Source organism: Martes martes (assembly GCF_963455335.1).
Source record: "Martes martes genome assembly, chromosome: 1".
NCBI classification, from domain to species: domain Eukaryota; kingdom Metazoa; phylum Chordata; class Mammalia; order Carnivora; family Mustelidae; genus Martes; species Martes martes.
Genome location: NC_137888.1, coordinates 5,858,242 through 5,882,098, shown reverse-complemented (window position 1 = coordinate 5,882,098; position 23,857 = coordinate 5,858,242). Strand labels below are relative to the sequence as shown.

At 45.6% G+C, this 23,857-nt stretch overlaps 1 protein-coding gene across 2 annotated transcripts; it reads left to right on the top strand.

Annotated features, from left to right (window-relative positions):
• The first annotated feature begins 2,783 nt into the window (after positions 1 to 2,783).
• Positions 2,784 to 19,205, top strand: GET1 (guided entry of tail-anchored proteins factor 1). 2 transcript variants are annotated; one of them, XR_013967114.1, is made up of 6 exons: positions 2,784 to 3,133; positions 12,410 to 12,575; positions 13,702 to 13,769; positions 16,126 to 16,240; positions 18,196 to 18,381; positions 19,070 to 19,139. XR_013967114.1 is itself a non-coding variant. In XM_080808347.1 (5 exons), the coding sequence occupies exons 1-5, from the start codon at positions 3,032 to 3,034 to the stop codon at positions 18,267 to 18,269; spliced, it is 525 nt and encodes a 174-aa protein (XP_080664473.1). In that variant the 5' UTR covers positions 2,784 to 3,031; the 3' UTR covers positions 18,270 to 19,205. The 2 variants fall into 2 exon arrangements, 1 of the variants encoding a protein (XP_080664473.1); XM_080808347.1 differs by having other exon boundaries at positions 18,196 to 19,205.
• Positions 19,206 to 23,857: the final 4,652 nt, after the last annotated feature.

Genomic DNA, 23,857 nt, shown 5'->3' with positions numbered 1-23,857 from the left:
ATACCACCAAAGTTCTTCCCATGGAGGAAGATGGGCCTTCTTAGACAATGATTCTTATTGGATTCCAATATCTTCTGACATCTGTGAATTCAGGAAAAATATATGGCTAGGCCCTAAACAACAATGGAGCCCTGAATTCGCTTCAACTTGGCCTGTAACAGCTATGCCTATACAAACTAATGTATGGTACATGGGAAAAGAAGATGCTGTTGGGAAGGTTTACAAAACACCTCTGTAGCAGTGCCTGGGTGGCTCAGTTGGTAAAGTGTCTACCTGCAGCTCAGGTGATGATCCTGAGCTCTTGGGATTGAGCCTCGTGTAGGGCTCCCGGCTCAGTGGGGAGTCTGCTTCTCCCTCTCCCTCTACCCCTCACACTTCCCCTGCTTGTGTTCACTCTCTCTCTCAAATAAATAATTTTTTTTTTTAAAGATTTTATTTATTTATTTGACAGACAGAGATCACAAGTAGGCAAAGAGGCAGGCAGAGAGAGAGGGGAAAGCAGGCTCCCTGCCGAGCAGTGAGCCCGATGCGGGGCTGGATCCCAGGACCCTGGGATCATGACCTGAGCCAAAAGAGAGGCTTTAATCCACTGAGCCACCCAGGCGCCCCTCAAATAAATAATTTTTTAAAAAACCACCGCTGTAATACTCCTTGATTTATTTTGTAACTAGAGTACTTTTCATCATAACTCTACTCCTATATGGTGTAATACTGACTTTCTATCTCAAATACTGTGGCCTGATTCTAACAAAAATTATTCTAATATTAATACTGATGACCAAATGTTCTGGGAGATAGAATTAAAACCACCACAAGATGTACTATCTATGGAAACTTACAGGCCAGAGAAATTGTTACATATAATCACAGAAAATTTAATTACATTTTCAACCAGTTAGCTCAAACATATCACAAGGCACAAATAACTACAGATAAAGGAAATAGATACTCAAGTTAATTCAATATTATAAAATACCTGTAATGAATTTTTTGGGGGGATTCTTTTCTTTCTAATTCCGTATCTAGTACCCATTAGGTCTTCAAATATTATTACTTGGATTTTTATTGCTATTTTTGTATTTACGTTATGAATGTTACAAAAATGCAAAGGCAAAAATTCATTACAAAGCACACATACAATGTTTGCATGACAGTTCGATCTGATTGAAAAATATATACTGGCTGTGGTATTCCCTGTTAAAGGCCATACTGTTGAACAACACCCCCCCCCCCAACTCCTAGGTGACTTACATCGTGCCTAGTGTTGAGGGACATGATGGACCCAGGGCAACTAAGCAATTACTCTGGCATCAAGGGGCAAAATAATCATAAATGCTTTCTGTTTAAAGATTATTGATCAAAAAGGGGATATGATGAAAGAAAAACTCTAAAGGCCTGGTATACAAGGAATGCCATTTCTGATTTCTTTCTCAGTCAACACAACTGTAAATAAACTTTGTTTAATCCAAAAACTTGATTTATGGCCTTCCACTCATGCATTGTACATCTGCTTCGTGACTAAGTAGCCTATAGCAGAACCATCTTGTCCCTAAGCAATTGATCAATGCTCCTGCTTCCTGCATTCCTCTGTGATAAAACTCACGATTGCTGCCTATATGCTAATCTATAATCTTTTGAGCTTGCACAAGATGTAAAAAGGCATATAAACCTATAAAAACTGATCATTCTCTGGAACACTTTCTTTCCTGTCAGGAGCATGTTTCCCAGGCAACTGTCCTAACTTGGGCTCGAAGAAAACTTCCTTACTTTTAGAGATTGGAAAAGGTTTGCTCATTTTTTAAAAAAAAGATTTTATTTACTTATTTGACACAGAGAGATCACAAGTAGGCAGAGGGGCAGGCAGAGAGAGAGGAGGAAGCAGGCTCCCTGCTAAGCAGAGAGCTCAGTGCGGGGCTGGATGCGGGGCTCGATCCCAGGACCCTGAGACCATGACCTGAGCCCAAGGCAGAGTCTTAACCCACTGAGCCACCCAGGCACCCCTGGTTTGCTCATTTTGTGAGGACAGTGTAGAACCACAGTTCCTTGATTCATTTGATTAGTTAGTTCTCAAAATCCAACCTTGGCAGAAGGGGCAGCTAAACATCTTTTATTTAATTTTAATTTATTTTTTATTTTTAGAGAGAGAAAGAGCGGGCTTGAGCGCACACACATTCGGGGGGGGGGGGTGGCGGCGGGGAGGGGCCGAGGGAGAGAAAGTCCTAAGCAGGCTCCACACTAAGTGTGGGGTCCAGATCTCACAACCCTGAGAGCTTGACCTGAGCCAAATCAAGAGTCAGAGGCTTAACCACTGAGCGGCCCAGGCGCCTCCTGCTAAATATCTTTTGCTTTATCTACTATATGCAAACTTGAATCGGGATTATTTTGCCCTGAAACCTCAATTCATCTAAACAGGTGGGTTTGAATGTAAACAGTACCTTCTGTTTAATGCTTATTTTTTAGGTATGGAGATTTGTAAATTCTTTAGACTTATTTCAGTGATTTGTTTTGAAATGTGAACTTACGACATTTTACCTTTAACTACAAAATAGTCACTTGCTACTATAGTCACTTGCTACTATAATTACGGTAGTAGTATTCCATTTATTAGTAGTAGAATTCCATTTATGGAGAGGCTTATTTTAAAATAAATTCATCTAGGAATAAAACTGAGTCAATTTAAAGAAAGTACGCATTTCGTAATGATAAGGAAAGGCTCGCAGCTAAACTAAAACTAAAGCTGGTGGCCGCCCAACCACCGGAGCTTGGAAAGCAGCGGCCAGGGGGGTGGTGGGGCGGGTGCGAAAGGCTACGGAAGCCGGAAAGGCTAAGGACTGACGGAAAGCGTCCACCAAGACCGAGAGGAAAAGACGGTCCTGACTCCACGCCCAGTGTGGCACAGTGCGCAGGCGCGCAGGCGCGCCTGCACGGCCCCCCCCCGGGCCTCACTGCGCAGGCGCCCGCGCGGCGTGGGCGCCGGCGTGGTCCCCATGGAGTTACTTTAGCAGAGCCGGCACCTCCGGGAGCATCCGGGATGAGCGGCGCGGAGGCCGACCGCTGGGCGTGGCTGCTGGTGCTCAGCTTCGTGTTTGGGTGCAATGTCCTCAGGATCCTCCTCCCGTCCTTCTCCTCCTTCGTAAGTGGCTGCCTCGCCTTCCAGGGGCCGGTGGGTGGCCGCCGCGGTCCCCGGCGAGCCTGGCGTAGGTACGGGGGTCTCAGACTGGCCGCGCGAGGGCCGCGTTGCGCCTGCAGAAGTGTCTGGTTGGGCCGTTCTGCTTTAAGATTTTTTTTTTTTTTTTTTTTTTTTAGCTAATTGCTAGCATCTAAAGTTGCAAAGCTTTACCCCCCAAATCCGGACTTCTCGATTCTCAGGGAGAAAGAATGACCTGGCGACACTTGGCCGCGTTTTCCCGTGGCAGCAGCCCTGACACTGGGAGTTCGCAGTGCCCCCCTGCCAGCCGGCCGCGCTGGTTTCCGTTATCTCTTGGTCGGCGGAGGCATCGCGCAGCCTTCGCTGCTGGGGGCCAGCGCCTGGCGCAGTCCATGCTTTCCTGGAGGCCGCGGCCTTCCCGCATGGAGTGCCGGAGTGCCAGCCGTGCCAGCCGTGCCAGGTCCCAGGTGGAAGGATCTCAGGCTGCAGCCGCCCCCCACTTGCGGTCAGAGCCTGTGTAGACGGAATCTCGGCACTGTGTCACGCTTCCTGTATTCAGGAGAGCAAAGGGCACTGGGGAGCAGCTCTCTCGTGCGTTTTGCGTAGGCAGGAGTACAGCATCTCGTGCCCGGTTGTCACGGCTGCTGTAAAATGCGAACGTCATCCTATGTCCCTTTACCTCAAAGGAGGAGTCTGACTCAGAGGGTCACTGTGCATCCAGTTAGTGACCACAGGGGTGGAGACTGATCCTTGGGTTGTGATTCTCCTGGTTTTGTCCCTCTGCCTCTTGGAGCTTGGTAATAGGGTTGGCGGCAGGTTTGATGAGGTGTGTGTGGGTTAAGGGCGCCCCCTTTATGCCCACAGCGGGAGTCTACAGACCTGAAAGACCTCCAAGACTGGGTGCGTGCCATTGTGGCATTATTGGGGCAAACGCAGTTCTCTCTGCTCTTATCTCCTGATTTACGGTGGTGGTGGTGGTGGTGGTGGTGGTGTGTGTGTGTGTGAAGGGGGATTATTTAAGACGAGGCAGGATTTCTCCTTTCTTTCTTTATTCTTTCAGTATTCGTGGAGTACCTGTTTCATGTAAGATTCTATTCAAGGACTGTACTACCTGCATTGTCCAAGTAAGGCATAGGGGATTCTCTCTTAACCCTTCATTCCCCCTTGACACTGCTAGGTTTTTAAGATGATGTCCCAAGTACTTTGCATTTCATAAAAGACCCTCAAAAACTGGCTTCTCCATCTTTTTTCTCTTTTTTTAAAAAATTGTGGTAAAATACACAACTTAGAATTTACCATTTTAGCCATTTTGGGGTATATAGTTCAGTGGCATTAAATCATCACATTATTGTGCAGCTATCACCACCATCCATCTCTAGAACTTTTCCATCTTCCTAAACTGGAACTCTGTCCATTAAACAGTAAGTCTCTATTCTTTCAATTCAGTCCTGGCAACCATAGTTCTACTTTCTGTCTCTATGAATTTGACTACTCTGATTATCTCATGTAGGTGAAATTATGCAGTATTTTTCCTTTTATGCCTGGCTTCTTTCATTCAGCATAATGCCCTCCGGGTTGTAGCGTGTGTTAGGATTTCCTTCCTTTTTGAGGCTGAATAATATTTCATTGTGTATGTATACAACATTTTGTTTATCCTTTCACCTTCTGATGGACATGGGATTGTTTCCACCTTTTGGCTATTGTGAATAATGCTGCTGGAACACTAGTGTGCAAATACCTGTTCGAGTCTCTGCTTTCGGTACTTTTGGGTAAATACCCAAAGTGGGTTTACTGGATCATATGGTAATTCTATTTTCAACTTCTGGAGAAATTGCCCAACCATTTTCCATAGCAGCTGCACCATTTTGCATTCTCACCAGCAAGGTACAAGGTTCTGATTTTTCCACAAGTTCCAGCACTTGCTGGCTTCTTTTGTTTTGTTTTTATAATAGTCATCAATGGATGCAAGGTGCCATTTTATTATGGGTTTGATTGCATTTGCATTTTCCTAATGATTAGTGATGTTGAACATCACTTTATGTACTTATTGGCCATCTGTATATCTTCTTTGGAAAAATATCCGTTCAAGTCCTTTGCCCCCTTTTTAATGGGGCATCAGGTGCTTGTCCGTAAGGGAAGGGCATCCTCTGTGGGCTCAGAGTGGGGAGTGAGTGAGTATTTGGTTTGTTGTCGTTGTTGGGTGAGGAGTTGTTTACTTACTGGGTATATGATTTGTAAATATTTTCTCCCGTTCTGTGGTTTGCCTGCCCATCTTTTTTCTCACCTTGATTCTTCTTGTATACCCCATCCCATTTCACCTCTTATTGGAACTATATGAAACTAAGTTGCTCAAAGAGGCTGTGTTAGTTATTTTTTTAATTTTTAATTTTTTATTAACATATAATGTATTATTAGCCCCAGGGGTACAGGTCTGTGAATCGCCAGGTTTACACACTTCACAGCATTCACCATAGCACATACCGTCCCCAATGTCCATAACCCCACCACCCTCTCCCTACCCCCCTTCCCCTGGCAACCCTCAGTTTGTTTTGTGAGATTAAGAGTCTCTTATGGTTTTTCTCCCTCCTGATACCATCTTGTTTCCTTTTTTTCCTTCCCTACCCCCCAAACTCCCACTTTGCCTCTCAACTTCCTCATATCAGGGAGATCATATGATAATTGTTTTTCTCAGACTGACTTATTTCGCTCAGCATAATACCCTCTCGTTCCACCCACGTCATTGCAAATGGCAAGATTTCATTCTTTTGATGGTTGCATATATATATATATATATACCACATCTTCTTTATCCATTCATCTGTTGATGGACATCTAGGTTCTTTCCATAGTTTGGCTATCGTGGACATTGCTGCTATAAACATTCGGGTGCACATGCTCCTTCAGATCACTACATTTGTATCTTTAGGGTAAATACCTAGTAGTGCGATAGCTGGGTCATAGGGTAGCTCTATTTTCAACTTTTTGAGGAACCTCCATGCTGTTTTCCAGAGTGGCCGCACCAGCTTGCATTCCCACCAACAGTGTAGGAGGGTTCCCCTTTCTGCTCATCTTCACCAGCATCTGTCGTTTCCTGACTTGTTAATTTTAGCCATTCTGACTGGTGTGAGGTGATATCTCACTGTGGTTTTGATTTGTATTTCCCTGATGCCGAGTGATGTGGAGCATTTTTTCATGTGTCTGTTGGCCATCTGGATGTCTTCTTTGCAGAAATGTCTGTTCATGTTTTCTGCCCATTTCTTCACTGGATTATTTGTTCTTTGGGTGTTGAGTTTGATAAGTTCTTTATAGATCTTGGATACTAGCCCTTTATCTGACATGTCGTTTGCAAATATCTTCTCCCATTCTGTCAGTTGCCTTTTGATTTTGTTGACTGTTTCCTTTGCTGTGCAAAAGCTTTTGATCTTGATGAAGTCCCAGTAGTTCATTTTTGCCCTTGCTTCCCTTACTTTTGGCGATGTTTCTAGGAAGAATTTGCTGTGGCTGAGGTCGAAGAGGTTGCTGCCTGTGTTGTCCTCAAGGATTTTGATGGATTCCTGTCTCCCATTGAGGTCCTTCATCCATTTTGAGTCTATTTTCGTGTGTGGTGTAAGGAAATGGTCTAGTTTCATTTTTCTGCATGTGGCTGTCCAATTTTCCCAACACCATTTGTTGAAGAGGCTGTCTTTTTTCCATTGGACATTCCTTCCTGCTTTGTCGAAGATTAGTTGACCATAGAGTTGAGGGTCTATTTCTGGGCTCTCTATTCTGTTCCACTGATCTATGTGTCTGTTTTTGTGCCAGTACCATACTGTCTTGATGATGACAGCTTTGTAATAGACCTTGAAGTCTGGAATTGTGATAACACCAACTTTGGCTTTCTTTTTCAACATTCCTCTGGCTATTCGAGGTCTTTTCTAGTTCCATATACATTTTAGGATTATTTGTTCCATTTCTTTGAAAAGAATGGATGGTATTTTGATAGGGATTGCATTAAACGTGTAGATTGCTTTAGGTAGCATAGACATTTTCACAATACTTGTTCTTTCAATCCATGAGCATGGAAATTTTTCCATTTCTTTGTGTCTTCCTCACTTTCTTTTATGAGTACTTTATAGTTTTCTGAGTACAGATTCTTTGCCTCTTTGGTTAGGTTTATTCCTAGGTATCTTATGTTTTTAGGTGCAATTGTAAATGCGATTGGCTCCTTAATTTCTTTCTTCTGTTTTGTTGTTGGTGTATAGAAACGCAACTGATTTCTGTGCATTGATTTTATATCCTGACACTTACTGAATTCCTGTGTGAGTTCTAGCATATTTGGAGTGGAGTCTTTTGGGTTTTCCACATATAGTATCATAACATCTGCAAAGAGTGATAGTTTGACGACTTCTTTGAAAGAGACTGTGTTAGTATGGTATTCCTCTATGAATTGCTCATAATTTCCTTTTGGCAGGGGGAGAGAAGTGTGTGTTTGGGGTATGGCTGTGGCTATAAGTAAGAGCTATCATCATCCGGCTCCTTAACCAAGCTTCTACCACGCTGGTGCTCGGCTAGGACATACTCACCAAGGGTTATTGCTGCAGTCTGGATGCACATGAGGCTATGTCCCTGGATGCTACTCATTTAGACGAAAAAGCACTGTGTTCACATTCTGTGCTACTTCCCACAGGTTGTATGACCTCTGTAACCTCAACACAGTTAGCTTTCTTGAACCTGTCTCCCCTTGGTTCTAACGCTCGTTGTCAGGGTCATCACATATACTTATCCGAGCAGAGATCTGTACCGCCTGGTCACTGGGTTTGTGGTAAGGGTCAGGGTAAAGCCGTAAGGAACCCTCTGCTCCTGGGTAGGGTAAGGCGCTATTTTTCCTTTTCTTTCTTTTTTTTTTAATTTTTAATTTTTAAAATTCCTTTTCAGTGTACCAGAATTCATTGTTTATGCACCACACCCAGTGCTCCATGCATTAGATGCCCTCCATAATAACCAGGCTCACCCAACTCCCCCCCCCTCCCCGCCCTCCCCTTCAAAACCCTCAGATTGTTTCTCAGAGTCCACAGTCTCTCATGGTTCATCTCCCCCTCTGATTTCCCCCAACTCCCTTCTTTCACGACCATTAGAGGCTTCCTGTTACAGGCCCTTTTGGAGGACCTAAGTGGGGAAGACCCCCGAGGAGAAACCAAGCTTGACTGGGAATGGGCCATGTCCTCGTACGTCCAATATAGCGTTCTTGCCAGTGTTTCGGAAGCGTTTTCCACTCAGCCAGAAGGAATGGGGGGCGGGGTGGGGTGGGGGCGCACCATCCCGTTAGTCAGGTAGGCTGGTTGAAGCCCTTGAGTCAGTCTCTTAGGTATTACAAGTCTTCTGTCTAGCAAAGCCTTGCAGGGTCCTGGGAGGGGACCTCAGCTCAATACTGGGTGGAGATGGGGGCCGGGATGAGGACACCCAGTCCTGGTTTTGACTTGGTTGGACTTTTCCTGAGAGTTCTTAATTCTCTTCAAGCTGGTCACAGGGCATATGGATGGGAAGGCCTAGCTCATTTAATAGGTGAACCAGGACTTTCCTCAACCAAAGGCAGAGAACGAGGGAGACAGAGATGCCCCTGGGGGCGCCGCTGTGCACGGCTCTAGGGAGGTGCACTGCGCAGGCGCCCCGCGCAGGCGCCCCAGGCCTGGCAGCGGCGGAGGGCGTCCTGGCGAGCTGTGTGCACTGCGCATGCGCCCCTGTAACGCTGGTGGGAGGCGGGGTGTAGGGAGGCGCACTACTCAGGCGCCCGAGGATTGACGTGGCCGAGAGAGTGGGCGCTGCGCTGGAGTCAACAGCCCCTTCCTCCCGTCCTCTTCTACCCCACCCCCCCCCCCCCGCCTTCAGACCCTGAGGGTGGACTCCGTGCAGGTTGCCTCTGGGGTTTGGTTTGTGGGGTGACCACCACCTTCATATTTGATGACTTTGAAATTGCCTTCACTTTTTGCTCTAAAAAGTGGCCGCCTCCCTCTCCCTCTAGGGGCCCAGGCTCCCGAGGCCAGGGAGGCCAGGGAAGGACACTGCAGGACCTGCCTCCTGCTGTAGGGGCCTTCCTGAGACCCTCCCCTCTTTGAAAACAGTCACCTGGTGGGTTCCTCCTGAGACCACCAGGCGTGAGGATGGCCCCCGAATATTAGTTGTGGGGGTAATTGAGGGGGCAGTGGGGTTGAGTGCACATGCGCCTTCGGGACCTCGTGGATGGGGTCATCCAGGTGCGGGGGACTAGTGCCGTGAGGAGGGCTCCTAACTCGGAGTCCTCGTGTGGGTCTATAGCTTCGCCGGAGCCTTGGTCCCTTTTCGGGATGAAAAGTGCGTCGCCAGTATTAGGAACACATCTAAGCAGGCCACCCCAGCATGTCATTCACCTAGTGCCCCCTGTGTCCCAGGAGGGACGAACCTCTGTGCTTAAATGTCATTATACATCAATTAATTTTCAGATGGGTCTAGTCCAGATGCCAGCCATTGAGTGGCGGAGTGGGGTTTGACTCTTCCCGGGTGTGACTCCAAGTTCAAACTGTAACATTTTGTCTATTCGGAAAGGGGTTTGGAACTTGGGCAGGAAGGATCTGAGGGTGTCTGGTAGGACACTATGAGCTCATGCAGGCTGGCAGCCAGCGTCTGGGGGACAAGGGTGACAAGGAGGATCGGTTCTACCCTTGTTTTCTCCCTAGATTCTTCCACTGCCTGTCATCTTAATTAGAATTTTGGAAAAACTCGTTTTCTGCTTGAGGATTCTTTATGGACCCATCTCCAGGTCTCTGAAAAAGCTGTACCCCACACAGCTTATTTGTTTCTGTCAAGTGAGAGGTTTAAGGTTCTGGAAGGTGCCTTTGAATACATAAGGAGGTCAGAGGTTTATTTTTGTTTGAAAAATTAATATTCAGAACACTTAAATTCAAATCCCTTTAGATTTTACTATTTAATTCATAATTCTAGCACATTTTAACTGTCACTTAGAAGGAGGTGTTGGATTAATATTGGTACCTGTTTGCAAATTTAAATACTTCCAGATATTTTTGTGTACTTGCAGACCTAATTTAATCATTTTCCCTCCCAAGCAATACAGTTGTCTAATTTAACGGTAAGATTCTAAACTCCTCCACAAGCTCATTTTCCCACCCTCACTCACCTTCTAGTTCTGAGTAAAACATCTTTGGTCTTCTTAAAAAAAATGTTTTTTGGGGCGCCTGGGTGGCTCAGTGGGTTAAGCCTTGGCCTTCGGCTCAGGTCATAATCTCAGGGACCTGGGACTGAGCCCTACATCGGGCTCTCTGCTCAGCGGTGAGCCTGCTTCCCCTTCTCTCTCTGCCTGCCTCTCCGCCTACTTGCGATCTCTCTCTCTCTGTCAAATAAATAAATAAAATCTTAAAAAAGTTTTTTAAAAAGATTTTATTTATTTATTTGACACAGAGAGAGACCAAGAACAGGAACAGCAGCGGGGGGGGGGGCGGGGGGGGGAGAAGCCAGCTTCCCGCTTCATTGAAGGGCTTCATTGCGCAGGTGCTAGAGGCTGCCACCTCAGAGACTGTCCTGGGAACCCACACTTATGCAGACGCCCCGGGACACCCATGGTGGGGTGCGGCTCCCAGCTCTATCTGAAGAGTTGCCCTATTGTATAGAGGGGACCCCAAGCCGAGGGACAAACCCAGTTATTGTGCACTTGCTATGTGCCAGTACACTTACATACATTATCCCCTTTCGTTTTTTTTGTTAATCTGTTTTTTTAGAATTTTGAAACAAACGTGCCAAAAAGGTATGCATACAATACAAAGAACTGATTTTGTTTCTTGAAAACAAGTTGTTAACCTGGGCCCCTGCATTCCCCGACACATTACTGTATAAACAGGTGCCTTATGCACAACTCAGCCATCAGGAACCTTCCTTCTGACCTGCACCATTCCAGCCAAGGTCCTTTGTAGCAAAGGGTCCCGGTCAGCACTGGGCATTGCACATACTTGCCGCATCTCTCCAGTCTGGAAGGATTCCCGGTATTTCCTTGACTCATATGGCTGGCGTTTCTGAATACGGCAAGGGCAGTGAGTTGGCAGGATGGCCTTCTTCGAACACCTTTGTCCGGTGTCACAGAAGGGATGCTGTGTTCTCGCTGCATTGCATCTGACCCTGTGGGACGTTCATTCTTCGCTGGGGGTGGGTCCCGAAGGATTTCTCCGTTCCCTGCATCCCCACTCCCCCCCCCCACCCCCTTAACTCTTGCTGTCCGTCGTTCCTGAGGCATCCTGGCCTGCTGCCGGGCGCCACCTGGTGGCCACTGCCATCTGTCCTTGGCTCCAGCTGGCCGGTGTCCCCGCAATTGTATGGGAGGGTGGGGGGCATCAGGGGACGTCCATGTGGGGGTCTGGCTGTTGGAGGCGCCTCTTCACAAACATTTACATCTATATTTCTCTACCAAAAACCACGAGTTCACACCCATGCCTCCGATTCTAATTCAACACTTCAGTATTCATTCTGGTTCTTCCTCATCCATATTTCTAACCCCCAGTTCTGAAAGTGAGAAAACGGGCTCCCATTATTTTCAGTTTGTTTACTGTATTTGATCAGTCCCTTGTAATTAATCTCTCATCCCCACTGCTGCCTCCTCCTCCCCATCCCAATGCCTGCCGGTCCCGCTTGGGCTCTGACTCTGCGGTTGGCTGGGTGCTTTCCTCTTATCCTGTATGCCTCGTACTCTGACACTTATGCCAGGCTGCCCTTTCTGGAGATGCTCACATCACCATGCTTGCCTCTATCCTCCCTTGCCAGGGTGCCCCTCTGTGGGAATGCCCTCCTGACAGTGCTTGGGATTAAGTCTTCCTTTTGGGTTACTCCCTCCTCACTAGCACCGTCCCCTTCCTCTGCCTACCTAATTCAGGACTAAATTCTTCAGGAAGGGAAGAGAATGTGTGGTCCTTGTTACCTGAATCATGGCTGGAATTGGTTTTCATTTTATAATTATATAATCATTTTTCATTTTATAATTTTGTCATTATGGTGAAAGATCCAGACATTGTGCTGGAGCGATCCATGGGCATGTCTGCAAAAGGAAAAGTATAATTTGACCGGTGATTCACATCAGAGGCGGTTTATGGCTGTGGTGGTCCCAGAGGGCAACAGCAGGACTAGGCCACAGAGGCTGGCTGTGCGGGTCAAGGGCAGCCTGCCCAGCTGGAAGCAGCAGCACTAGGATGGGGTGGGGCAGGTGTCCCCCTGTGGGAAGGCACTGACCTCAGCTGTCCACTCTGCCAGATGTCCAGGCTGCTGCAGAAGGATGCCGAGCAGGAGGCACAGATGAGAGCAGAGATCCAGGACATGAAGCAGGAGCTCTCCACCGTCAACATGATGGATGAATTCGCCAGATACGCCAGGCTGGAGAGAAAGATCAACAAGATGACGGATAAGCTTAAAACTCACGGTACTGGTTTCCCCTGTAGTGCGGAAAACTTCATGGGGGCTGAGGAACAGAGAAGTCTTTCTGTGAAGATTGGTAGAACATGTGCTTTGATTCTTAGATGTTCTAAATGTTGAGAGGAACTTCTGAGTTTGTCCAGAAGAAACTCCGTAGTCATGATTACTTTCTCTTTATTTGTCGGTGGACCTTTGTTTCCTAAACACAGAAACAACTAACGTTCTCTTAGCTTTTTTTCGTTTCTGTAGGTAGACATTTTGAAATTCAACACTTTTCTTTCCCTTTTTTTTTTTTTTTAAAGATTTTATTTATTTGTCAGAGAGCGGGTGCACAAGCAGGGGAAATGGGAGGCCGAGGGAGAAGCAGGCTCCCTGCTGAGCAGGGAGCAGTTTGCAGGGCTCAGCTCCAGGAACCTGGGATCATGACCTGAGAGGAACGCTTAACTGACTGAGCCACCCAAAAGCCCCTCAACACTTTTCGTGATAAGCCTAGAGCAGGTGTCACAGTGGATGCCCAAGGGCTTTTGTGGACGCTCTCAAACGTGCCCAGAGTGTCCTTATCTGAGAATAGACTGACACGGTCACGGTCAGGTCTTGTTCATCGCTGTGTTGGCCACTGTTCCTAACAGTCTTTTGTGATGAAGACACACTGTTCCTAACAGTCTTCTGTGATGAAGACATTTCCACCCGTGTGCTGGGAATGAATGCGCACTGTGAGAGAGCTGCCTCCAGGCTAGTAAGACATACAGAGCTCCCCCGCCCCCCCCCAGACCCAGGACAAGCTAGGCTTCCGCATGTGGGTTAGCGTACAGTGTATACAGGGAGACCTGGGGAGCAAATGTAGTCCTGTTGGTAAGTACACTATAAAAAGAATCTCTGACGTAGACGGGTAGTTTTAAGGGTGTTCAAAATTAAAGCTTCAAATCTTACAATCTGTGTGTGATTCTATTTTAATGCATGGCATCATGTGTGGCTTTTAAGAAATTCTGTTTTCTATTTTCTAAATATACTGAACAAATGTACAACATGATTAGAAGCTATTTTGTAGGAGGAGAATAACATTTCTGTGTACTTGAGTATTTTCCTTTATTTTCAGGACTGATAGAATGATTTCATCCTGTTTTTCCTTTCAGTGAAAGCTCGGACAGCTCAGTTGGCCAAGATCAAATGGGTTATAAGTGTTGCCTTCTATGTATTGCAAGTAAGTGTCCTGTTGTGTCACCTGGGGTCGTTAAAGTTGATTATGGACTGTCCCCCAGAACTGCGGCCACCAGGATCCAGGTCCAAGAGTTCAGGCTTTTTCCACTTTCCGTGGCTGTGCTGCGTGATCCTGCCAGTACGGAGCTGAACGCTGTGCATTTATCAGTTAGACTGAAGGAAAGCCTTTCTCTCTGTTTTTTTTTTTTTTTTTTTTTGATTTTTAGATTTATTTATTTGTCAGAGAGAGAGAGAGAGAGGAGCGAGAGTGAGCACAAGCAGACAGAGTGGCAGGCAGAGGGAGAAGCAGGCTCCCTGCCGAGCAAGGAGCCCGATGTGGGACTCGATCCCAGGACGCTGGGATCATGACCTGAGCCGAAGGCAGCTGCCCAACCAACTGAGTCACCCAGGCGTCCCTCTCTCTCTTTGTTTTTAAGTTGAAGTATAATTAACAGTGTCCTATTAGTTTCAGGTGTACCACATAATGAATCAGTAATTCTCTACGTCGCTCGTTGCTCACCGTGATAACTGTGATCACCATCCCTTATCGTGCAACGTGATTACGATATTATTGACTGCGTTCCCTCTGCTATACTTCATCTCCATGACTTACTTACTTTGGAATTGGAACTTTGTACCTCTTAATACCCTTTATCTGTTTCCCCATCCCTCTATTTCTCTTCCCTCTGGAGCCATCAGTGTGTTCTCTGTATTCATAGTTCTGCTTTTTATTTATTCGTTTCGTGTTTCAGATTCCACATATGAGTGACGTGGTCCGGTGTTTGTCTCCCTCTGGCTTGTGTCACATAGCAGTAGGCCTTCTAGATGCATCCCTGTTGTTACAAACAGCAAGATCTCATCCCTTTTGGTGGCTGAGTAGTGTTCCGTGTGTGTGTCTGTGTGTAAATATATATAAATACACCACCTCATCTTTATCTGTTCGTCTATCATGGACGCAGGCTGCTTCCCCGTCTTGGCGACCGTAAATAATGCTGCAGTAGACTTAGGTGTGCGTGGATCTTTTCCAGTGACTGTTTTTGTTTTCTTTGGGTGAGTACCCGGTAGTGGAATGACTGGGTCATATGGTATTTCTATTTTTAACTTTTTGAGGAACCTCCATACTGTTTGCACAGTGGCTGCACCAGCTTGCGTTCCCGCCAGTGCATGAGGGTTCCAGGACAGTCTGTCTCCTGACTTGTGAAACACTGCGGTTTTTTAGCGCGTGGGTGCTGACGTAGCTTCTCTGGGACTCTTGGGTGGTGCCATTACTCCAGTGCAGCCTGGGGAGCCCGTGGGGAAGTGAGAGAAGCTTATTTAGGTCTTGTATTTGCTAAGATGGTCGGTTTGGGTCCTTGCTTGTTACGTGGCACGCAGACGTGGAAAATGCTGCTCACTGTCTAGGTGGGGACCTGCCGCGCTCATCTGAGTCCAGTGCTGTTGGTCCTCAGCGGGCCTGTCTGGGATAAGAGAGTTCCTGGGGAGCTACTCCTGCTGCTGCTTCCCCCTGAGGTCGTGGCCATGCTGTGTCCACGCTTGCGGCTGCTGTCAGGGACTCTGGGTTTCAGCGCTGCGTGTGGTCCTCCCTGCACCAAAGGCCTCGAGTCAGCCCTGCAAGCCCAGGGTGTCTGGGTGCAGTGATGTACACTCTCCCTGGGGTCCTGTCGCTTTGACACCGGTTAGGTTTCCCAGGGGCGGGATTGAAGCCAGACTCCCCCTTTTAAGGCTGCTCATTTGAGCAGCTTCTCCAAGGCACGGGATGGGTGAAGACAGCGGAGAGGATGCTTCTGCTTCGCTGCCACTGTTTAGACTCACAGGGCTCTGTCCACACGCAGATGCCAGCACTGTGTGTGTGTGTGTGTGTGTGTGTGTGTGTGGTGATGTGGGGGGAGAGAACAGACTGATGTTTCAAGAATCTTAGAGGCATGAGATTGCTGGTGTCACTAATAAGGTGTATTTATCATAGGCTGGCTACTTAAAAGAAATGCTCAGTGAGAAAAGAATACCTTTGTTATAGGAGACTGTGGTTAATTTATCAGCTAATATCAGCTAATTTAATAGTGCATATTTATTATTCAGGTTAAAACAGTAAAGTGGCAATTCAATAAGAAGGCTACCCTGCTTGGAAGCAGTGTGTTCTAGATGTCCTGTGAACTGGTCTTTAATCAGACACTGTGTTTCGGGGTGCCAGCAGATCGGTGGCGGTGTGGATGTGTCTGTGTCCTGCAAGGACTGCATTGCTGGGGCTTGAGGTCATCAGCTTGGAGCATTTCCTCAGTGTGTTGGCCGGTTTCTCCTCTGTCTTGGGTTACCGGGGGCATGTGGCCAGCAGGTTGTCGCACTCATCAGCACTGTCCCCGCAGGCTGCCCTGATGGTGTCGCTCATCTGGAAGTATTACTCTGTTCCTGTGGCCGTGGTGCCCAGCAAATGGATCACACCGCTGGACCGCCTGGTAGCATTTCCTACTAGAGTAGCAGGTAAGAGTTTTCTGGAACCCAGAGCATAAGTGTACGGCTAGGCCTCTATAGACATGTGGGGTACAGGGGGAAGGAACCCATGCTCATCCATTCACTCTTGAGCCTGTGAGCCTTACACAAGGCTCACAGTGAAGACACAGGTCTGGAGAAGTTGGTTACCTTGTCCAGTGTCTCCGAAATGTTAAGTAGCAGAGCTAGAGTTCACCCTAGGTCTGCTTACAGAATGTCAGCCCGTACCTTGTCTGATACCCTGGTTGTTGAAACCCTGATCTCTAGGTTCTAGGTTCTGTGACCTCTTCATTTCTTTCGCATGATCTCTCTGCAGCATTTACTGCTATTGGCCATTCTTTTATTTTTGAAATGTGATGATATGCTTTGGGTGTTAAAAGTAGTACATATCGGACGCCTGGGTGGCTTAGTGGGTTAAGTGTCTGCCTTCAGCTCAGGTCATGATCTCGGGGTCTTGGGATCGAGCCCCGCATCAGGCTCTCTGTTCAGTGGGGCATCTGTTTCTCCCTCTTCCTCTGCCTCCGATCGTGTGTGGAGGCAAATAAATAAAATCTTTATTTTAAATAAATAAATGAATAATAAATAAATAAATAAAAATCTTAAAAAAAAAGTACATATTGTAGAATGATTAGAGATATAAGAAAAATTTAAAAACATCTCATAAGGGGCGCCTGGGTGGCCCAGTGGGTTAAAGCCTCTGCCTTCGGCTCGGTTCATGATCCCAAGGTCCTGGGATCGAGCCCCACATCAGGCTCTCTTCTCAGCAGGGAGCCTGCTTCTCCCTCTCTCTCCACCTGCCTCTCTACCTACTTGTGATCTCTGTCTGTCAAATAAATAAATAAAAAAAATCTTAAAAAAAAAAAAGAAAAACATCTCATAAGCTATAGCTAACCTCTTTTAACTTTGTGGTACATTTTTCCACTCTTTTTTTTTCCTATTTATACCACTAAGATCATCTGGCACATACAATTTTATTTTATTTATTATTTTTTAAAAGATTTTATTTACTTATTTGACAGAAATCACAAGTAGGCAGAGAGGCAGGCAGAGAGAGAGGGGGAAGCAGGCTCCTTGCTGAGCAGAGAGCCCCATGCGGGGCTCAATCCCAGGACCCTGAGATCATGACTTGAGCTGAAGGCAGAGGCTTAACCCACTGAGTCACCCAGGCGCCCTGGCACATAGAATTTTAGACCCCTTTTTACTTTATATTGTAAACCCTTTCCTGTATCAGTAAACTTTTTAAGGAATTTGAATAGCTACTGTTCATTGGGATGTATCATGATGTACTAATTCCCCTGTTAGAAGATAGTATTTAGGTCCTAATTTCTTACTGTCAGGAATAATGCTGCATGTTACTCAGCCTTTGGTTGTGATCTGTTGCTGGAGGTGAATTACTGAGTGAAAAGGAGTGACTGCTTCAGATATCCTGGTTTCACCACACCCTCCACCCTGCTCCCCTCTCCCCCCAGCTTTCACCCAACCTTGTGGGCACCACTGCCCACCTGTGGGCTCTCCATGCCACTGAGTAGGAGAGCGCGAGGACGCCCTTCCAGGCATCTAGAGAGCCATTGGCCACTCCTGCTGCCTGACTTCCTGTCTCTCCGTCACCAGCTGGGCCAGAAAGGCATGGGTAGATGCTGCTTTGTTTATAATGGTTTTTTAAGAAGGAAAAACAAATAGTCATACGGGGCAGTTTTACTGTTTGTTAATATCGTATATAACAATGCACATCCCTCTAGCAGTTGTCCTGCGGAGTTCCTGTTTAGGAAGGAAGGCAGCCCTGTGCATCAGTAGGAGGTCTGCTGACTCTGAATCGAGGAAACACACACCTAGTTTTCCTTAGCCGAGCACTGCTGCAAAACGGTTGACCTCCTGTAAATTAAAGGTACCAGAAATGCGGGCAGATTGTAGGTGTGCTCTCTTACGGTGAGCTTCTCCATTTCCAGGTGGAGTTGGAATTACCTGTTGGATTTTAGTCTGTAACAAGGTTGTGGCGATCGTGCTTCACCCTTTCAGCTGAGAGAAGACGAATGCAACTATGACATTTTAGAGAATGGATTTCCACTGAGACGGTTAAAAATCTGATTTATACTTTTTTTTTTTTTTTTTTTTAAGAAATCTAAAGCACACAGGTTAGTTTTTTGTTGAATGCGTTCTTGGATTTTATGTGAGATACGAGAGTCATGATTTTGTACACTTGTCACCGAGCTGGAAGGCCAGGCTCTCGCACGTGTGACCTGGCCAGCAAGTCCCGGGTTTGTTACAAGATGGGGCCTGGGCATCCACTTATTGGGGGTGTGCACCGTTGGCATACTTCAAAGGTCACATTGCCAACTGGAGAGTCAAAGTTTTCTAACTTAAGTACCTTAAAGACTTTATACTATTTTTGATCCAGATTAGAAAGTGATTTAAATTTTAAAACCACTACCAGAATTTGAAGTCTTCCATAGTACTACTGAAAGAATAACACTAATTGACATTGCTTGTGTGGTTTTTCTCTCTGTTTAAAGGATCATTCGTGGGATGAGCCATTGTATAGTGTTATCTACTTATTTGAAGTTGTTAACTTTTCATTACTGTGTTTTGTAAATGTAGTCACGAGATCATAATGCATTGTTTGAGGCTTGAATTGTGTTTTATATTTAAAGCATTTCAGATGAAGTGTGTTTTATAAGCACTTAATATTTATGCTCTGTAGAATGGAACAAAGTTAACAAATTAAAATTAATTTGAGTGGATACATTTTTTAAAACACTTTTTTTTTTTAACTGGTTTTTGTTTTTGAATTCTAATTGACATATAACATTGTATTGGTTTCAGGACTATACCATAGTGATTTGATATTTGTATACGCTGTGAAATGATCACCACAGTAAGTCTGGTTTCCCCATGTAAAACACTCTTTTATAATTAAAATTTTTGCAAGGGCTTGTGTGGCTCTTCCTTCCATACAGCCACTTACTTGCTATGATGTTTGTAACTGTGACAAGTGACAGAGGACTTTAACTGTTAACTCGGTTGGCTGCAGCCCCGTAGAGCTACATTCTATCCCTGGTATTTCAAAGGTCATGTTTGTATTCTTGAGTTCCCTGTCGATCTATTAAGTAGCTCATTTTTAATTCCACGAATTGTACAAGAGACAGAGCGCTGTGGTACGTAGTTCACATCCTCATAGGGGGTCAGGCTCTTCATTCAAATGTCTCCAGCCCAGGTTGACTTAGCTTTAAGAAAGGATGTGGAACTGGGGTCACAGCAGCATTCATAGCAAAAGCATCAGAGGGTTTACGTGGGCCACACAGGCTGGGAAGGCTGCCTGATGAGGCGAAGGCAGTGGCATGAGGAAGCTGTGGGGTTCAGGCGCCCGACACCCTGCGTTACCACCATGAGTGAGCCGCTGGCATCAAGGGCGGGGTGTGCAGTGGACGGTTGGTTGCCATGCAGGCTCCACCCAGGGACATCCTTGGATCACTAATCCCTGTCCAGTCTCCCTGCCGCGACCCTTCTTGATCTCCTAAAGATCCATTCTTTCAGTTAACACTCAAGGAGTTTTGACAAAGCTCTCTGAGGCTAGAGGAGAAGACGTACAGTTGACAGCTGGGGACCTTCCCACACGTAGCAGCAGTTGACGAAGACGAGACAATGGACGTGTAAGTGTCCTTCATGTTTTACATTGTGGTTTTTCAAAAATGTTATTTGTTTTTAAATAGGTAATAAACATAGTAGTGGATTCAAAAGCTACAGAAAGGGGTACAGTGGAAAGGCGCTCTTCTGACCCTTGACCATTGTGTTGCCCCATCTTCTGTGTATGTGCTGAGCCTGCCCTGCAGTCTGTGTGTGCTGAGCCTCCCCTGCGGTCTGTGTGTGTGCTGAGCCTCCCTTGCAATGTGTGAAGCCCTCTCTAATCACCTTAGATCTGACAGTGATTTCTTTTTTCTTCCCCTCCTCCTCTGAACATCTTACACAGTACCTGTTTGACTCATTTGTCAACCAGTTTTGTATTGACTTGGGATGTCTCCTGTCGTGTAGTTTTGTCTGTAATGTTTTAGATGCTTTTGTGTGTGTGATAAAGGGTTTTCAGTGATGCTACAAGTGCCTTTTGGGCCAGAGACTGTCCCTTAGTTTTTTTTATTCCCCTCCCAGCATGTCTTAAGTCAGTACCCAGGAATATTTAACTTAGAAAAGAATGGCTTTCCACGAGGGCCGTGTAAGTCTTTTCCGGGGAGTGTATTTTCTTTGTAGTTGAGGTGTTAACCAATGAACAGTTATAAGAATTTTCTAGGATGCTCTTCTCTTATAAGTCCTTCAGGACAGAGGCCTTTAGTGGTGTCAGCAGATTCAAAGCTGTATGTGTTGCTGGTTTGCACACTAGCCTGGATGCCAACCTCTCTTGGGGCTCTCTTGTGTGGGTTAGCTTTTCTGCTTGCGTATTTGGAATGTAAAGAGTACGCATCCCTCTTTCAACACTCAGTACTGACTCGTGCCTGAGAGTTCGTTCTTAAGTTGAATGAATATTGTGTAGCGTTTGCCAATATTTTTGTTGTTGCTTGTGCTTTTGGTGTCGTATCTAAGAATCCATTGCCAAATCCAAAGTCACAGAGATTTATGTCTTTGTTTTCTTCAAGAGTTTATAGTTTTAACTTTTACACTTAAGTCTTTTATCTACTTTGAACTAATTTTTGTATAGAGAGTGAAGTAAGAGTTCAACTTTATTCTTTTGTATGTGGATCTTCAGTTGTTTAAGCACCATTTGTTGAGACTGTGTATTCCCTGTTGAGTGGTCTTGGCAACCTTGTCAAAAATCAGTGAACTGTAGACACATGGGTTTATTTCTGGAGTCTCAGGTGTATTCCGTCCACCTCTTTGTCTGTCTATACTTAGACCAATACCACAATATTTTGATTTCAGTTGCTTTGTAGTAAGTTTTAAAATTGGGACATGTGCATCCTCTAATTTTGTGTTTTTTCTTAAATATTGTTTTGGCTGTTCTGTGTCTCTTGCAATTTCATATGAATTTTAGAATTTGTATCTCAGTTTCTACGAAGAAGTTAGTTGGGATTCTTTTTAGGGATTGTGTTGAATTTGTCAGCTTGGGGAGTATTGCCATCTTAACAGTATAAGGGCTTCCAGTCCATGAACATGGGCTACCTTTCCAACTATTTAGATCTTTAATTTCTTTCAACAATGCCCTGTAGTTTTCATGATATTTTGTATTTCTTTTGTTAAATTTATTTGTAAGTATTCTTTTTGGTGCTATTTTAAATGAAATTGTTATATAGAAATTGATTTTTGTGTATTGATCTTATATTCTGCAACCTCATTTATTGGTTCCAATAAATAGTTTAGTGGTTACCTTAGGATTTTTTATATGCAAGATCATGTCATCTGCGAATAGAGATAGTTTTACTTCTTCTTTTCTAATCAATGCCTTTTATTTCATTTTTGCCTGATTTCTCTGGCCAGAAACTCCAGTACAGGGTAGAATAGAAGTGTTGAGTGTGGACATTATTGTCTTTTTCCTCATCTGGTTTTGTTATCAGGGTTATGCCAGTCTCATAAGAATGAGTTGGAGAATGTTCCTTTTTCTATATTCTGGACGAGTTTTAAAGTCTGAGTTATTTATTCTTTGACTATATGATGAATTTGCTGGTAAAATCTGAGTTTTCTCTTATTTTTAGTGAAAGATTAACTACTGATTTCAATTTCTTTAGTGATTATGAGGTTATTAGTTTTGTATTTTTTCTTGATTTAGGAAAATTAGTGTAGGATTTATCCATTTCTTCTCAACTTTAAAATATATTAGGATAAAATTTTTGCAAATGCTCCATTTGTGATAAAAAATACAAGTTTGAAGTTGTCTTCTTGTATGTGTCCATTGGGTTAGAGTTATCTGCTGTCTTACTCACATCTTTGTCTTACTGGCGCATTTTTATTTGCTGGGCTACCCATTACCAGGAAGTCCAGGCTGTGCTTCTGACCAACTAGCTATAAATCAGAGGCTCCCATGACCTCTTCCTCAGGTTTGATTAATTTGCTAGAGCAACTCACAGAATTCAGGAAAGCCAGTTCCTCTGTTTACCAGTTTATGATAAAAGGATATGATAAATGATTCTGATAGCCAGCGCATGGAGGGGATCCTTAGGGCAAGGTGTGTAGGAAAGGGCGTGGAGCTTCCACACCATCTCCAGGGATGCCATTCTCCCGGTACCTCCGCGTGTTCAACCCAGAATCTCTCCCAACCCCATGCTGCTGGGATTTTATGGAGGCTTCCTCAGGTGGGCACCTGGGGGTCATCGACTCCATTTTCAGCCCCTCTCCCCTCTCAAGAGTATGGGGTGGGGCTGAAAGTTCCAACCTGCTAATCCCAGTGTGGTCTTTCTGGTGACCAGCCCCTATCCAGGAGCCCACCCGGAGTCACCTCATTAGAACAAAAGACACGCCCATCACCTAGGAAATTAGCAGGGTTTCCAGAGCCCTGTGTCAGGAAGGGGTCAGAGACCAAATACCCAGAACAAAAGGTGCTCCGAGTGTTCTAACCCCACGGGGAGTTACTGGGGTTTCGGAGCTCTGTCCGGGAGTTCGGGCGGTGGCCAGTACATACTTTCTGTTCTCTCACGGTTGCCTTTTCTTTCTCCCCCACCCTCCCCCTTAAATTTTGAAGTTACTTAATTTTTGTTTTAACACTAGAAAATTTGTCCATGCTTTCCTCCGCTCTGCAGCAGCGTGAGTCAACACTTGACCGTCAGCCCTACCCGCCCCCATCCGCAAGGTACTTGTCATCATACGTGTGATGCCTCCGCCTTGTGTTCCCTCTCTGTGAGACAAGAGATGGTGTGAAACCACGATGTTTAGGACTACGCATGCACCACTCTCTTGCTCGCACAAGAGACCTTTTATCTCAAACAAGGTCTGCCTGAGGTCTGTCAGTCCGAACAGGAGTGAGGCGGCGGGCTGGACTTGGCCTGTGGGCTGCACTTGGTTCGTGGTATTAGAACGCGGCCAGGCCTGTTTGTGTATCGCTTGCGGCTGTTTCCACCTTCCAGTGGTGTCGTGAAGGTGTTACAGAGGGTAGGTGGCCTGTGAAGCCTAGTGATTACTATCTGGCCCTTTACAGAAAAGGTTAGCTGATCTCCGCATTAGTGAGGCTCTGAAAACGTGTCCTGCCTCTTCCTCCTTCTGGAATAGTGTTGGAGGGTGTGCGGTTCTAGGTCATGGCTGTCCTGTTGGCGCCCCACTGTTTTCTGCCTTACTGTCATGACCGATGAGTGGTACAGTGGTTCCTTTGACAATACGCTGCCTTTTTCTGCGGTTGGTCTGAAGATTTTCCCTTTGTCAAGAAACTGCTTGGCAGTTTCTTCATGCCTAGCCAGGTGTGAGTTTTGTTTTGTTTCTATTTCTATTTATTTTGTTGGAATTTATTGGAGTTTCTGAGTCAGTATTTTTCACCCTTTCTCTCTTTAGGCGTTTAGCCCTGCTCTATCCTCTCTTCTCTCTTCGGAAGCTCGGATTACACACTAGTTCAGCCTTTTTCATCTGCGCGGGCCTGTAAACCTCCCCTCGCATCGTTTCTCTGCTCTCTCTGCTTCGATGCTGATCGTTTCTTCAGATCTT

Coding starts and splice junctions, on each gene's coding strand:
- GET1 (XM_080808347.1), top strand. CDS start 3,032: ATGAGCGGCGCGGAGGCCGACCGCTGGGCGTGGCTGCTGGTGCTCAGC. Junction 12,576..13,701: donor GGATAAGCTTAAAACTCACG/GTACTGGTTTCC, acceptor TTTTCCTTTCAG/TGAAAGCTCGGACAGCTCAG. Junction 16,241..18,195: donor ATTTCCTACTAGAGTAGCAG/GTAAGAGTTTTC, acceptor CTCCATTTCCAG/GTGGAGTTGGAATTACCTGT.